The following is a 16,903-nucleotide window of genomic DNA, read 5'->3' as shown; positions in this document are numbered from 1 at the left end:
ACACTGGAATTTAATCACTATGTACTTTCGTGAAACAAGGGATATGTTTAGGTGTGCGCAGTCGTAAAGTATTAATAGAACATAATTGCGGGAGCATGATGGGAGAATTAAACTGATTCGAAATATGCGAGAGCATCGCGAATGCAGAGGGATATGGAGTATCTTTAATGTAACGCGCAGGAGCCGACGTGTAATTACCATGTCAGGGTTTAGGGAAAAGAGAGTGGAGTGAAAATAAAATGCAAAAAGTAAAACAAAACAACTCCTTCGTGTTAAGTTATTTGCAGGGCGAGGAAATTGCAGGGTTACTCTTCTACAATGGGAGGTCAGACTGTTTTTCGTAGTTGACCCATTCACTAGCGGTGGAACCAAGGTGTACGGATAGATGGACATCCGTTCCATCGTGTGTGCGTTGGTCCTGCTCTTCGTTCTGCTCTTCTTCCGCTTCCTCGTTGTGCGCCTCCGGTAGGGGTTGCTCCTCGAAGTCCACACTGTTTCGACCGCTGCCACTTCCGGACGTTTTCCCAGTAGCAGTGAAGCGATCGTTAACGCGTCCGAGTAGGCGCTGAATGTACCTCTGAAGCAGATCGTTGTGGATGGACGTGTCCACACCGTTGGCTTCTCGCAGTTTAACTTCGTACAAGTAGGCTTCCTCGAAGGCGGTTGACTGATCATCTCCAGTCTTTAGGGGACCTGTCTGTTCCAGATAGCGTACAACCGGCAGTAACATCTCTTCGTAGCTTTGCTCGGTGCCATCTATCACGGTGGGAGTGAGCAGTCCGGTAAGATACTCAAGATACTTTCCACCTGGCGTGTTTCGCGAGTGGGTAAAGCACAGGTTGAACAGATTCAATATCGCCACTAGGTTGATCCGTGTGCTGCCATGGAGTTGCAAATGAAAAAAAGGAACAAATCAGGATTAGCATCATCGACTGAACGCCTTACACGACCGACGCAAATCTTACAGGGTCATCTTGTGCCGCTGCTGCTTCAACAGCTGGCACACTTTGGCCACGGAGGCATGGTTTCGTTTCAGCAACATCAGTATCCCATCGAGAGCACGCAAGGAGCGTTCCTGCAGCTTCACGACGAACCGTCGTTCGAACAAACGCATCTGGCCGGTGGTGATCTCAAGCTCCGTCTAAAATCCAGAACAATTCAGGAGCCTCTTGAAGAGAAGTTGTATTATTGAAACGATTCTACATACCTCAAGCTGTTTGAGTTCTCTCCCCAGCTCGTGGTGGACTTGCAGCGCTTTCATCAGTTCGCTTACGGCAGGCATCCCACTTACGGTTACGTGCACCTTGGCAGCAGAAGCGTTCTTTCGCGTGTCAACTTCCGATTCGGCCACCCGGTGCACTGGCGAATCATCGTGTAACCGTTTTATGAGACACTCCAGCACCATCGGCATTAGGCCGAGTTCATCGGATTGTACGCGAAAGCGGTTCGTACTTTTAGCGGCCACTATCGTAACCTTCCGGGTGTCACTTCCGGTGACTAACTGCAGTCCGAGAGCGCTTGAAGCACCACCTTCGGGGGTGAATTCCGGGAACAGTTGCCCTAAACCGCCTCCAAGGACACTCGATACGGGAGAAATCGTTAGGGTAAGCTTGTGCAGGGCCTCCTTCGATGGCTGGCAGGATTTCACGAACAACGCCAGCGGAAGTGACGTGTCCTTGTGCTGGATCCTTGTGATGCCTTGCTTGTTGGTGTACGAGCAAAACACGGTCAGAGTGAGCGATGCTGGCGGAGCAGGTTCCACAGGGTACACCCACACGTTGAAGCGCTCCGTGCTGTGGGCCGCAACGTCCCGAAACAGAAACGAGTCCTTTGAACAACCAACGGCACGATCCGTTGCAATCGTAAGCTGCAACACTTCGAGTGCCAGTTCCACCTGAATCGATACACTTAACTGGCACATTTGAACGGTTCCACCGGCCGAAGGGACATTCGTTGGATGGGTACAAGCGGTCATCGATGCACCATCGATTTCGACCTCCATCCTGACGTCCCGTTCGGCGGCAGCCTTAGCGATAGTTGCGTCACTTGGATCAACACCGGCGCGAATCTCACGTTCCAGCTCGAGCAGCTCCTTCTGACAGCGGGCCATCTCAAACGGGGCCAGATTGAGCGCGGGCACACGGAACAACTGCGGTTCGGACCCGAGGTACCCGATCGCAAGGGCTCCAGTTGCGCCCAGCGTCACCAGGGCTCCAGGTAAACCGGCCACATTAGCACGACCGATGGCCACCGGAACCTCACCGAGCTGTGCCGACCAAATGATCTGATCGCTTTCGTACAGCAGTAATGAGCCGCTTTCAGAGACAACAGCCAACATCAACCGGGCGCCGGGTTCTGTGAGGAGAAAGAGAAACTTCTTTGAAGGACTGGATCGCAGAAAGGACACCTTAGGGAATGCCTTACCCCAGTACCATCCGGCAACGAACGCGTGAAAGCACATCGGCGAATAATCGAGCTTCTTGATGAATTGCACCTTTCCGGTGTCACTCACGCACAGGAGATTGTTTTCGCCCAACACCACGATCACGGATTCCGTGCTGGAAACAAAGGGGTGGTCTTGAAATGAAGGAAACTGCCCCACTGAATGCCACTCACTTGGAGACCTGATGCACCTGCAAATCTAGTGCATATTCGCCGACACAAAGTGACCAAATTGGGTCATGACGGCGTACACTTTCTAGTGCCTCGGCGATGTCCTGATATCGGTAGCACTCCAACACCCAAGCCGGTGTGACCGTTACGAAACAATCAACCCGCGGTACGTAGTGCAATGGCGTAGGGATATGCCGATCGGTGGCCAACGTCCGATCGTAGCTGATACCATCCTGCTCGAAGAACCGCAGTGACCCGTCTAAGTGTTGTACGCAGAGGAATTCACGTCCTTTGACACCTCCGAATGGACCGTGACACAGGGAAAAAGCTGGTTTCGTGAGTAGATGGTCACTGAGCGGCACAAGGCGGGTATGGTCACCATGATCCGCCAACCCGTCGATGGTGACGATCTGATAGATGCACAAGCGCATCGGATGAAGCACCACCAGCTGGAGTCTTGTGTCGGATTTGCTGGCTCTGGAAGACCGGAACACACGGGAAGGATATGTTTAGTCCTGGAAGAGAACCATCCACTCGAACCGTACACGTACGTGGTGAATTTTCCACTGCTGACGCCCAACACGGGATGTGGCAACAGCATTTCCACGATGACGTCTGCATGCTGAAACACGTTCTCGGTGTTGGCCGTTTGGATGGCGGGTTGTTCTTCGTCCTCGGCGTCGAAATCGGGCTGGGAAGCTTGTCCACCCGACGGTCGATAGATACACAACTGACCAGAGTGTGACCCAACCACTATGCTATCCTTTTCGCCCTCCTCGAGACACAGTCGGGCGCAGTGCAGCGAGAAGGAATCGTACGCCGACTCAACCGTTGGACACTGCGTTTTCCACCAATTGCGTACCTTAAACAGCGACATCGTTGTCCTTTGAAATCACGCGAGATGTAACCCACCCACAGAACGTAAGGATCTCGAATGGGATTCCCCCACGGAGTCCTGGCCGTTTGTTTTGACAGTTACCAACCAGGCAGGCTGTTTGTGAGCTCCGTTGCCATCGCAACCAAAGGACGGCGTTGTGCTTCACCGCATGCAAACGGTGGTTCGATGACGGTTCGTACGATGACCGTTTAATGATGGAGCCCATCGGTAGCTAAATCGAGCTGGAATGGTGGTAAAGGATAAATTTAGCTTCGGTTTGGATTAAAATCGTCACATAGGCTAATGAAATATGACCGCCGTGGTTGGGGTGCGCATCGCGAGACGCAAAAATAAACGCAAATAGATAAAAAGTGAAACCACACAACGCAACCCCTCGCATTCGGTGGTCGCTCGCGTACGGTAATGGGCATATGGTTTGTATCTTTTTTCCCTCGCCGATCGCACGCGTAAATATTAACTTTTCCGCCCCGTGTGGCCCGGCGCGAATGATAGTGTACGTGGGCTATATTTAAATTGCGCATCCGAATGCGTCACAACGGGCGATAACGGGCGTATCAATTACACTGCGATCATAAACCGGCCGCGGATACGGTGCAGGTGTCGCTAGGAGTAGTTTGAGCGCACTGCTTGGAAGGGTAAAACCGAGAGAGTGAGTGAGTGAGAGAAAAAAATGGCAAGGATAATCTTGCCCCCATGGTGACGGAAATCGAAATCCAATAAATGACGCTCCCACCATAAATCAGCCGCCGGTCCATAACTCTATATAAAAAAAACCATGTGACGCACCCTGCTCGCTAATCGAGAGGATTTCAGCGACGGATTTTGAACGCCAAAATCGCCAAATTTGAATTCGCTAGTAACGAGAGATCATGCGTCGAGGAGGTTGCATGTACCAGCTGGAATATCGCACTTAATTTTTATGGATTTCCCCTCCAAATGTTATCAGTACATATCGTCGATCTTTGCGGCGCATGATAATCCGCATGCCATGTCGTTTGCTCTCGTTTGCTATCGATCGGATTATTCTAAGCACACTGTAGGATCTTATTGAGTGTCGTATCTTGTCGGTCATAATTCGGTCGCAGCATTTTGCCGGTAATAATAAATTTGGTGGTTGCGTACATTAAATCCTTTTATGGTACAAAACATAGCAGAAAACTGTATGCGATAAATTTCTCTTACTCAAACCACTGTTCACCATATCATTGAGCATCTTTTTATCACAAAACTAAATGAAAATAGCGGGATTATCAAACACGGTGTCCAACTAGCACGCATCACTCCATAGTGCAAACAATGTCACCTCCTACGTTCGCCTGGTACAAAATATAGTAGCTGCGTTCCTTGTTGCGCTCACGTGCTGCTTCCGATCTTTAAGCCCATGGCGCACGTGTTTTATCAACAGTGCCAAATCTGGCGTCATTGCGCGTGTTTTTCGCGTACGTGAATATCACAAAAATTAATTCGATTAGCCACCAATATCGGAACGATTTGGACGCACGCTGCTCATCGGGAGGATTTCGAGGACGGATTTTGAACGCCAAAATCGCCAAATTTGATTTCGCTAGTAACGAGAGATCATGCGTCGAGGAGGTTGCATGCACCAGCTGGTTTATCGCACTTAATTTTTATGTATTTCCCCTCCAAATGTTATCACTACATATCGTCGATCTTTCTGGCGCATGATAATCAGCATGTTATCTCGTTTGCTCTCGTTTGCTATCGATCGCATTGTTCTACGCACACTGTAGGATCTTCTTGAGCGTCGTATCTTGCCGGTCATAATTCGGTCGCAATATTTTGTCGGTCATAATAAATTGTCTGGTTGCATACATTAAATCCTTCTATGATACAAAACAAAGCAGCAAACTGTGTGCGATAACTTTATGTTATTTTAACCACTGCTCTCCATATCATTGAGCATCTTTGTATCACAAAACTATATTAAAAAAGCGGGATGATGAAACACGGTGTCCAATTAACACGCCTCACTCCATAGTGCAAACAATGTCACCTCCTACGCGCGCCTGGTACAAAAAATAGCAGCTTGTCCTTGTTGCGCTCACGTGCTGCTCCCGTTATCCGAAATCGTAATCTTTAAGCCCATGCCGCACGTTTTTTATCAACAGTGCCAAATCTGGCGTCGTTGCGCGTGGTTTATGTACATAAAAATTCCACATAATTCTATCGATTATCCACCAATATCGGAATGATTTTGGAACCGCGCTTGGTGGAGGGCACCGGAATTATATGAAAAGACCATGTGAGGAGGTACCTTTACCCAATCTCTCCTAAAGTCTCCACCAGACCTTAGTTCTACGGCCCCAATGTGGATCGCGCCTTCAGCTTTATTGGGCGCAATTGAGGCTGTTCTAAAGCTGTCGGAGATCCCTATTCGTGAGCTATCTAAGAGCAATTCATCGGTTTGCTTCGGCCAAGACTTGATCATCTGATTTCCTACCTCCCTATATCCTAAATACCCTCAATTTTTCCAATGCAGGACAGGAGGCCGAAGAAATCAAACTGGAACTCAAATTCAAATTGTTAACTGTGAAATGAATTTTATATTATGTATTGTATTTTGTATTACGAATAACGCAGTTTAACGGTCAGGCCGTCACTATAATAAGAAAAATGTAAGAAAATTATTCCAAACTGATAATGTATGGTTTCCAATAATACCAATTTGTACGTTCTATTTAAATTTTCCAGTAAATAATGGCGCTAGACTTTTATCCCGGTATTTATATGGGAGTGCCCACCGTGCGATCGCCGGTTGATGTGGTCACGAGCGAATTTGGTGTGGGGGTTTTTCCTTTTTTTGTTTGCGTCACCATCGAGGATTGGGAAATTTTATTACAACCAGCTGAGAGCCGACCACCAAACGACACGCAGGTACGTCGGATGCTGCCACGCGGCCGAGCAAACCCGGTGAACCCGGTGGGCCAGCGGAAGGACACGCCGTTTCATTAACAGCGCCGGGGGAATGGAATGAAAAATTTTGCTCCCGTGACGCCCGAAGATCACCCGTAACCGGATCTAGCGTACGCTTTCCCGTCGCACGGTCGATGATTTATGCGGTTCGTGACACACTTGCGATTCACAAATCACGCGCCGGTGCGGGAGAGCACGAAAATTTGGTCCGTGCGATTTCAAACGGAGCAAACACACACACACACACAGTAAATCCGAAGAACAACAAGAAGAGATAGGCAAAACAGCAAACTATTAGCGAGGCGGGAAACTACGTCAAGACGGTAAATGGGTTTTCCACCTCGTGCAGCGGCACGGAGCAGGAACTATGGTGATGGTGATTTAGTGCATTCTTGTACGGGAGTAGGTATTTATTCTGCGCTTTTTTTCAGCGTTTAGTATTCTTTTTTTTATTTGCTGCCATGCTCCACCATTACACTGCGGTGCGCTATTTTGGTAGATTTTTTTTTCCTGCACCCTCCACGAGTCTAGCAATATAGGGGCTGGGAACACCGGCACGAAAGGGGCGTAATTATTCTCATAAATAATCAAAACCCGGTGCACTGATAGAACGGGCACGAGGTAGAATGGATTCGCCAGCTCGCTACACCCGATGTAAGCGGCGCGCGTTACAGCATTAGTTTCGGAGCGTGCTGGGAAAAGGGCCGTGAGATGGCCCACGCGAAAAATTTGAAAACTGCAACCCGCACGATGATTAATGCGCCGCGCTGCGACGCCACGTGCGAATCCTCTGGCGCTTGAAGGGATTGTGCATCTGTGCACAGCTCGTACCCTTGCCCGAAATGCATCGCCGTTGCAGCGCGTCCGCCGAGTTCTGCTGGCTCACATTAGCGATAAATTATGCCGCTCGCGGTGGCGTCTGTGGAGTTATGCAAACAACAAATCGCAGCTCCGACTAATGGAGCTTCAGAGAGAGACGATCTTGGGAGTGGTTCTGAATGGAACTTGAAGAACCTCATTCAGGGAACCATGCATTCCCAAGATACAAGTGCTAACTGAGCTCAGGACGATGTATCCTTTGAGCGAGTTTAACCTATGCAAGCGATGCATGAAATCAAAAGCGGTTGATTTGCTTGAGTCTGCATTCAGAAATGAATATGCTTGTCAATCAACTACTCGCCGATCGATTTTCTCCTCGATTCTTTAATTACAAGTTAGAATCTAGACCGCAAATGTAACCTCGATACGTGGGCCTGCCTTGTGCTGCATGAATAGATTAACATGGTATTTAATACTTTATTAACAATGCATATTCAATTAACCATGGGCAAGGATTACGGTGCGAAAAGGATACTTCAGAAGAGGCCTCGATTGGTTATAAAACAAGCAATCGAAAGTATTGTCGCTTCAGTGCCAAGGTTCACTGGACAATTAGAATCAATAAACATGTCACTCCAGCGGCTGAGCTTTGAGAAAACGCTGGAAAACACCAACATCATGCTGCTGACGTTGGGAATACCACCGTGCGAGGAATACTACCCACCCGGAAAACTGGCCGCAATAAAACGCAATGGCTTGTTCATTGTTTCGTTTCTACTGCTCTCGTACACGACGGTCGGTGAGGTGATCTATCTGCTGCAGTTGTTTCAAAGCGATGTTACTTTCCTGGAGGTGACGTTCCAAACACCCTGTATTGGATATTGTACCATAGGCGTGTTGAAAATGGTCATTCTGGCGGTGCGCCGGAACACGATCGCCGAGCTCGTGGGAGTTTTTCGCGCTAAATGGCAGCAGGCGGTGAGTATCGAACACATGACATCTCTAAATCGCCATATCCTGTCCAATATCGTTTCCATGGCAGCATCAAGCAGTAACATGCATTAGCCTACATTGATTGGGAGCAGTCTGTCTGCAACAACTCGTCTTTCGACATTTTAGTTGTTTGTCCTAACCTCTCTTCTCCTTCTTGTGATGAAACTTTTGATTCGTGCGATATTGTTGTGCAGTTTTTTCACCCTTGAAATCCTTAATACTCATCGTGGATTTAGATTATCACCGCCGAGCATCGTAAAGTGTGCGAGGACACCATGAGCCCCGCTATTTTGGTGACTACCGTGACGGCCCTGGCCAACGTGGTGATGGGAATAGCCTTCACCATACTCCCCATGGCTGAAATGATCTACCATCGCTACCACACGGGCACCTGGATCCGGCTTCTAGCCTTTAACATCTGGTGGCCTTTCGACGCACTAGCCGGGGCCAAGTTCTTTTGGTTCGTTTACCCACTGTACGTGGTCATCGGTTTTTCCGGTATCATCATACACATGGTAAGAAGATTAGAATTAGAATGGGAATCGTAAGGAATCCTCATCGCACTCCGTTCCTCAACCAGGCGTTTGACTGCTTATTCTGCATACTAGCCGCCCATCTCTGTATGCACTTTCGCATTCTCAAGCATAACGTCGATCTCATGGTGCAAGGAATGCATCAAAAAGGCTGCAGCCAAAACATGAGCCGTCTGCAGGACGCCATCATCACCCATCAGGATTTAATCGGGTAGATGAGCTTTCTTCTTTCCTTTTCTTTGTAGGCTTATTGCGCTCTAGAACATGTTTCTTTAGTTGCAGCGTTTTCATGCAGGATGTGTTTGGAAACATGTTGTTCATCAATTTCCTGGGCAGCTCCATCATCATCTGTATCCAAGCGTTCATGATAACGGTAGGTACGCGCAGTGAGCAACACTTGTGACCTTCCAAAATGTGCGGCACAAGAATGAACGCGAATGTTCAGGTGCGCGGGTAGCTATCATTTGTCCCCAGCTCGGGTCCAATCTAGCGATATCGCGCACGTGCGATACCTCGTGCAATTTAGCGCGACGCATCGTCCTGATCGAAGCTTATCTTATCTTGAGGGGAACGCAGAGTCGCAGCTTATGACTACGTGATTATGCCGGCGCTTGGCGGATGTCGATCGCAGACCACGATATGGAAGCACGTGCAATTCGGTGTGCGAGTGTGTGTTTGTTTACTGATGCAATTGTACCGTAATGTATGCTTTTTATTAAATTGCAGTCTGGTGACGTAGAGTTTAGTGGAAAAATATGCACCGGAAGTAGCCAATGGATAATCGGTGTTGCAGTAACGAGAAAGAAGGCTATCTTTCTCGGTCAAAGAACTGATCTTAATTTATAATTGCTCTGTTGTTTTCACCTGCAGACCGTCACAGGTTATACGCTTGTTAAATTTGGCTTGTTCATGTTGTGCTTTTTAATCGAACTGCTGATGTTGTGCGTGTATGGAGAAGACATCGTACAATCGGTAGGTGATTTGTAATATCGCACGTCGTGGCGTAGTTTCACTCAGAGAAGACATGTTTTGGATTGGTTATCATTCATTCCAGAGTGAAGACGTCGCGAATGCAGTGTACGGTTGCAGGTGGTATGAGGAATCGAAACCGTTCAAGCGGTCCATCCTGCAGATTCTGCACCGTAGCCAGGACCCTGTCATACTGACTGCCTGGAAAATTTGGCCCATTCAAATGAGCACCTTCAGCAGGGTAAGTATTAGGGGAAAAAGAGGTTCTGGTTGAGGATGTCACGAATCAATATTGTCCTTTCTGCTCGTCCTTTAGATCCTACAGGCTTCATGGTCCTACTTCACCCTGTTGAAAACTGTCTATGCAAACGAGTAACAACACTTGTGAATCAGCATTCATATAATCAATCTATGGAATGTATCCACCATGAATCAGCACCTGGTCGTTGCGCAATTAAGACGCAGCAGTTTGATTAAACAAGTGAACACGACGATATTGGATTTGTATCTTATCTTGCACCGGGAACTTTCACGCATTTACATGATACGAAATTCATAAAATTGCGAAACGGACGGCTTAACCCTTGTGCCCTGTGTTGGTCGAGCATGACCATCAATTGCACAATAAGTGTGCAATAAATAGACTAGTCCTTGAGAAAACAGAAGAAACAAATAAACAAAATGCACTACTGCAATTCACCCATCCATTGTCGAAGGTAAATCCTCACTGATCTCGGAAGCACGAAAGGGAAAACTGTCGCCTAAAAATAAAGCGCCCATGATGACCAACGGGAAAACTATTCGCATCGTAAGGTACTTCAATTGCTTTCGTCATTCGGTCATTATTGAAGTCACGAGCTAAGGCAGTGTTATCTAATCGGAAGCGTTCCATCGATGCGGTGCTACACGTCATAGAGATTCCGCCGACGGTAGATTGCGAATCGGGTGTGGGGACTACTCAACAGAGTTCAAAAGCAAAAAAAGGAGTCAGGGGGATTGGTCACATCGATTGAGAGAATTCGGGAAATATCACGAAAAAGGAACGATAACCTATTTCCGCTTGGTTGAGTCGTATCGATACTGCAGGGGCCTTTAAAAGAAATCCTCCGGTACTGCTGTTACAGCTGTCGCTTATCATTTCGCTTACATCATTGAGATATAGATAGATAGTGGTTCACCTGTTTATCGGTCGGAGGTGTGGATGCACATTCTTCTGAGGATGATGAGTGTGGGCTTTCCCGTGGTGCAATCTTATGCAATTCAACTGAAGTGAGACTAAACTGAAGTTAGTTTGACTAAGGATCGGAATTCGATGCAATCACTGAAACAGCTGAGCTGTTTATTCTACTACTCAAATTTATTGCCGGCATTCGGAGGTCGGTATTGTGTTCTGGTAATGCATTTCTCCACTATCTAATGGAAAAAACTCACATATTTTGTTTTTTTCATGATCGCATTCATGATTCTGTCATTTGGGACGTTATCAGGTGTGTAATGTGGTTGTTAACGTTGTATTTGACATCGCGATGTGACCGGAAAAATCACACCGACTGAACATGATTTATCATTGCAAATTATTACCCTCTGGGTGGAATTGTACTAACCACATTTCCGGGAATAAATTCCGCAACCGCACGGTGTGCTCAAAACAAGACACATTCGCTAATTAAAACCACCCTCCTTGTTAGACGGTTTGCTTCGCCGACCAACCCTTCTGCAGCCACGACCGAGCTGCAGGGGTTTCCTTATCGATCGAGGCACTGGGCGGCCGTTTGTCGGTTGATTCAAAGCGGGTAGACCTGGAAGCGATACCGAGTCCTACGGGATGGTATGGAGTGCTACTGCACAACAGGTTGAGGAGTCTCGTCAGCTGGTCAACCCGCATACCGGACCGATGTCGTCAACCTGGCTGGTGGAGCTTATTTTTGAAATTCCATGAAGTGGCGTCTGAAAAAGGAAAAAGGGTTTCAGGATCGAAGGTTTGAGCTTATCTTAAGCCAAGGTCGAGGGGAAGGAACCTTTCGCGCTACAGGTGGAGGTGATTTGACAAGAATTTGTATCGTTATCAGTTCATTTGCCATATGTTACTGTAATGTGACGTTTAGTCGGCCGGAAAGAGTCGATTTTGTTGATGAAATAATTGAATTATTTCATATCGAGCTTCTAACAGGAAACGTTGGGAAAAATCATAGCAGTCCATGAAAGGGAAAGCACGATGACATTATTGGTGACGTTTCATGTTTATTTGAAGTCCTTTTCAATCGGTAAGCAGCTTTGGCCTAAGAAAATGCTACATCAAATTGAAAACCTGTTCAATCATAAACTGCAGCATTTCGATCACCAATTCTTGTTGCATCGGGATAACAGCATATAAAATCGATGCCTTATCTTATGGAGGTGGTTAACCGATTTGTTGGAATCTTCAAAAAATAAACAAAATCAGTGTGTTGTTTTTAAATGTCGGTTTTTACTGATAAGAAGTGGCGCTACAATAATTAATTCAAATTGTTTAGTTTGGAGTAGACTTCATTCAGAATATTAAAAGTGTAGGGGCTCAAAGTGGATCGATTACTCCACAATCGATTTTTCTTGTTTCTTTGATCCTGGCCTCGACTTTGTCGCATCTGCTATCTAACATATGCAGTGACCTTGGCACGTGCATGAATAGCAGAGCATGGTAGTTAATTCTTTAATAACAATGTAAGTTGATCAACTAAGGGAAAAGGATTTCAACACGCATAGAAAAGGATACTTGAGAAGCGGTTGGGTATAAAACAAGCAAGCGAAAGGATTTTTACTTCAGTATCTAGGTTCACAGGAAAATTAGTGTCACTAAACATGTCACTTCGACCACTGACCTTCGAGGAGACGTTGAAAAACGCAAACATCATGTTGCTATCTATGGGAATACCACCGTGCGAGGAATACTACCCACTCGGAAAATTGGCCGCCATAAAGCGCAATGGCTTGTTCATTGTTTCGTTTCTACTGCTCTCGTACACGACGGTCGGTGAGGTGATCTATCTGCTGCAGTTGTTTCAGAGCGATGTCACTTTCCTGGAGGTGACGTTCCAAACACCCTGTATTGGATATTGTACCATAGGGGTGTTGAAAATGATCATTCTGGCGGTGCGCCGGAACACAATCGCAGAGCTCGTGGGTGTATATCGCGATAAATGGCAGCAGGCGGTAAGTGTAGTACGTATAAAATCTCTTCAGATCCTGCTGGACATTGCTTCCGGGGTGGCAATAGGATTTATTAATTTTTTTCTATGCTTGACTATTAAGCCTTATTGTTTACTAATATAGAGCTACGTTTTACCTCGTTCATTGATGTTGTTTAATATATATTATATACGAAGGATGTGTTCGTTTTGTTTCTCCATTTTATCAGACTATGTTCGTCCTAACTAAACAAAGAAAAATGAAATAGAATTGTTTGTTCCCTTGAAAGTGTTTTTTAATTCCTTATCTACTCGATATATTTTTGCATATTTTTTTCTCACATAAAATCATATTTGTAATGTCTATATCATGTTGTAGATCATCACCGAGGAACATCGCTTAGTCTGCGAAGGCACCATGAAGCCTGCCATTTTAGTTACTACCGTGTCTGCCGTGGTGAATTTGATAATGGGAACATCCTTTACCATGCTGCCGCTGGCTGAGATGATTTACCACCGCTACCACACAGGCACGTGGCACCGTCTACTGGCTTTCAACATCTGGTGGCCATTTGACGCACTAGCCGGGGCCAAGTTCTTTTGGTTTGTCTACCCACTATACGTGGTTATCGGATTTAACGCCATGCTTATTCAAATAGTAAAATGACAATTATATTTAGAGTGGGCTCCCATTGAATCCTTACCACTTACTGTCTTTTAATCAGGCGTTTGACTGCTTATTCTGCACTCTGGCTGCGCATCTCTGCATGCATTTTCGCATTCTTAAGCATAACTTTGGCCAAGTGGTGCATGGAAGAGAGGTGAAAGATCACAGCGAGAATATGGGCCGTCTGCAGGACGCCATCGCCATCCATCAGGATTTAATCGGGTAGATAAGCTTCTTTCTTCCATTTTACGTTTAAAACCGATAAGCTTGTTATATATCTAAAAGCTTTCTTTTGCGATTTATTAGTTGCAGCGTTTTCATGCAGAATGTGTTTGGAAATATGTTGTTTATCAATTTCTTGGGCAGCTCCATCATCATCTGTATCCAAGCGTTCATGATAACGGTAGGTGTATTGAATGGAAACTTATGATTATAAACTTGTAATGTGCTCTCATAATAGCACGTGATCGTTAAAGTTTGCTCGAGGTGTCGCTTAATCGATCCTCCGATCTGATCGAATTGTATCACGCAGAAGCGCCACCTCAAGCAATTACGCACGTCATTCTAATTGGGGCTTATCTTATCGAGTGGGCTTCAATTTCTCTCGGTTTGGGGCAGTTTAGATAGGTGTGATTATGCTGAAATATGCCAACACGTGCAGTACGATGATCCAAAGAAATGTTTTTGCCAATTTTTAGCCCATGTAATAGAGATTGCTAGTGAACTCCCAACGAGTCGTCGGAAATTCAAATCAATCGGTGGAAAAGGAAATGTTTTCTGAGTCTTATTCTGCATTAGCTTATTCGTGAACTCCATTTTATTTTGACCTACAGACCGTCACCGGTTACACGCTTATTAAGTTTGCGTTGTTCATGCTGTGCTTCTTGATCGAGCTGCTGATGCTTTGTATGTACGGTGAAGACATCGTACAATCGGTGAGTGAACTAGATTGAAGCATAATACATTGCGGTTTCATAAGGCTATTCATTGTTTACTTCAATGGTTCTCTAAACAAGAGTAAAGATGTTGCAAACGCGGCATACAACTGTCGATGGTACGAGGAATCGAAACCATTCCAACGGTCCATTCTGCAGATCCTGCACCGTAGCCAGCACCCTGTCATACTCACTGCCTGGAAAATTTGGCCCATTCAAATGAGCACCTTCAGCAGGGTAAGTATTAGGGGAAAAAGAGGTTCTGGTTGAGGATGTCACGAATCAATATTGTCCTTTCTGCTTGTCCTTTAGATCCTACAGGCTTCGTGGTCCTACTTCACCCTGTTGAAAACTGTCTATGCAAACGAGTAACAACACTTGTGAATCAGCATTCGTATAATCAATCTATGGAATGTATCCACCATGAATCAGCACCTGGTCGTTGCGCAATTAAGACGCAGCAGTTTGATTAAACAAGTGAACACGACGATATTGGATTTGTATCTTATCTTGCACCGGGAACTTTCACGCATTTACATGATACGAAATTCATAAAATTGCGAAACGGACGGCTTAACCCTTGTGCCCTGTGTTGGTCGAGCATGACCATCAATTGCACAATAAGTGTGCAATAAATAGACTAGTCCTTGAGAAAACAGAAGAAACAAATAAACAAAATGCACTACTGCAATTCACCCATCCATTGTCGAAGGTAAATCCTCACTGATCTCGGAAGCACGAAAGGGAAAACTGTCGCCTAAAAATAAAGCGCCCATGATGACCAACGGGAAAACTATTCGCATCGTAAGGTACTTCAATTGCTTTCGTCATTCGGTCATTATTGAAGTCACGAGCTAAGGCAGTGTTATCTAATCGGAAGCGTTCCATCGATGCGGTGCTACACGTCATAGAGATTCCGCCGACGGTAGATTGCGAATCGGGTGTGGGGACTACTCAACAGAGTTCAAAAGCAAAAAAAGGAGTCAGGGGGATTGGTCACATCGATTGAGAGAATTCGGGAAATATCACGAAAAAGGAACGATAACCTATTTCCGCTTGGTTGAGTCGTATCGATACTGCAGGGGCCTTTAAAAGAAATCCTCCGGTACTGCTGTTACAGCTGTCGCTTATCATTTCGCTTACATCATTGAGATATAGATAGATAGTGGTTCACCTGTTTATCGGTCGGAGGTGTGGATGCACATTCTTCTGAGGATGATGAGTGTGGGCTTTCCCGTGGTGCAATCTTATGCAATTCAACTGAAGTGAAACTAAACTGAAGTTAGTTTGACTAAGGATCGGAATTCGATGCAATCACTGAAACAGCTGAGCTGTGTTATCTACCACTCAAATTTATTGCCGGCATTCGGAGGTCGGTATTGCGTTCTGGTAATGCATTTCCCCAGTATCTTTTTGAAAAAACTCACATATTTTGTTTTTTCATGATCGCATTCATGATTCTGTCATTTGGGACGTTATCAGGTGTGTAATGTGGTTGTTAACATTGCATTTGACATCGCGATGTGACCGGAAAAATCACACTGACTGAACATGATTTATCATTGCAAATTATTACCCTCTGGGTGGAATTGTACTAACCACATTTCCGGGAATAAATTCCGCAACCGCACGGTGTGCTCAAAACAAGACACATTCGCTAATTAAAGCCACCCTCCTTGTTAGACGGTTTGCTTCGCCGACCAACCCTTCTGCAGCCACGACCGAGCTGCAGGGGTTTCCTTATCGATCGAGGCACTGGGCGGCCGTTTGTCGGTTGATTCAAAGCGGGTGGACCTGGAAGCGATACCGAGTCCTACGGGATGGTATGGAGTGCTACTGCACAACAGGTTGAGGAGTTTCGTCAGCTGGTCAACCCGCATACCGGACCGATGTCGTCAACCTGGCTGGTGGAGCTTATTTTTGAAATTCCATGAAGTGGCGTCTGAAAAAGGGAAAAGAGTTTCAGGATCGAAGGTTTGAGCTTATCTTAAGCCAAGGTCGAGGGGAAGGAACCTTTCGCGCTACAGGTGGAGGTGATTTGACAAGAATTTGTATCGTTATCAGTTCATTTGCCATATGTTACTGTAATGTGACGTTTAGTCGGCCGGAAAGAGTCGATTTTGTTGATGAAATAATTGAATTATTTCATATCGAGCTTCTAACAAAAACGTTGGGAAAAATCATAGTAGTCCATGAAAGGGAAAACACGATGGCACTAGGTGTGACATTTCGTGTATATTTGCACCCCTTATCAAAAGATTCAGCAGAAAAGCACCGGCAGTATGTCAATGGAAAGAACAACCACTCTGCAATATTAAATTCAAGCGAATGCGATAAGCAGCCTTGGCCTCAGGCACGGTGCTCCAACGGAATGCCAG

The 16,903-nt window shown here is 46.0% G+C and overlaps 3 protein-coding genes across 3 annotated transcripts; 2 read left to right on the top strand and 1 right to left on the bottom strand.

Annotated features, from left to right (window-relative positions):
- Positions 1–313: 313 nt before the first annotated feature.
- Positions 314–3,490, bottom strand: LOC128726615 (protein PTHB1). The gene is made up of 6 exons (XM_053820430.1): positions 3,165–3,490; positions 2,617–3,090; positions 2,425–2,558; positions 1,208–2,355; positions 966–1,141; positions 314–878 (listed from the first exon to the last, which is right to left on the bottom strand). The coding sequence occupies exons 1-6, from the start codon at positions 3,488–3,490 to the stop codon at positions 314–316; spliced, it is 2,823 nt and encodes a 940-aa protein (XP_053676405.1).
- A 4,401-nt stretch (positions 3,491–7,891) lies between these two features.
- On the top strand, positions 7,892–10,135 carry LOC128724677 (odorant receptor 4-like). Its single transcript, XM_053818397.1, has 7 exons — positions 7,892–8,242; positions 8,494–8,772; positions 8,838–9,001; positions 9,067–9,163; positions 9,661–9,762; positions 9,845–10,000; positions 10,076–10,135. The coding sequence occupies exons 1-7, from the start codon at positions 7,892–7,894 to the stop codon at positions 10,133–10,135; spliced, it is 1,209 nt and encodes a 402-aa protein (XP_053674372.1).
- A 2,462-nt stretch (positions 10,136–12,597) lies between these two features.
- On the top strand, positions 12,598–14,897 carry LOC128724676 (odorant receptor 4-like). The gene is made up of 7 exons (XM_053818396.1): positions 12,598–12,948; positions 13,303–13,581; positions 13,649–13,812; positions 13,897–13,993; positions 14,424–14,525; positions 14,607–14,762; positions 14,838–14,897. Exons 1-7 carry the CDS (start codon positions 12,598–12,600, stop codon positions 14,895–14,897), a joined length of 1,209 nt encoding a protein of 402 aa, XP_053674371.1.
- Positions 14,898–16,903: the final 2,006 nt, after the last annotated feature.

Source organism: Anopheles nili, chromosome 3 (assembly GCF_943737925.1).
Source record: "Anopheles nili chromosome 3, idAnoNiliSN_F5_01, whole genome shotgun sequence".
Taxonomy (NCBI): Eukaryota; Metazoa; Arthropoda; class Insecta; order Diptera; family Culicidae; genus Anopheles; species Anopheles nili.
Note: the sequence above shows the minus strand (reverse complement) of the source record. Positions and strands in the feature narration are given on the sequence as shown.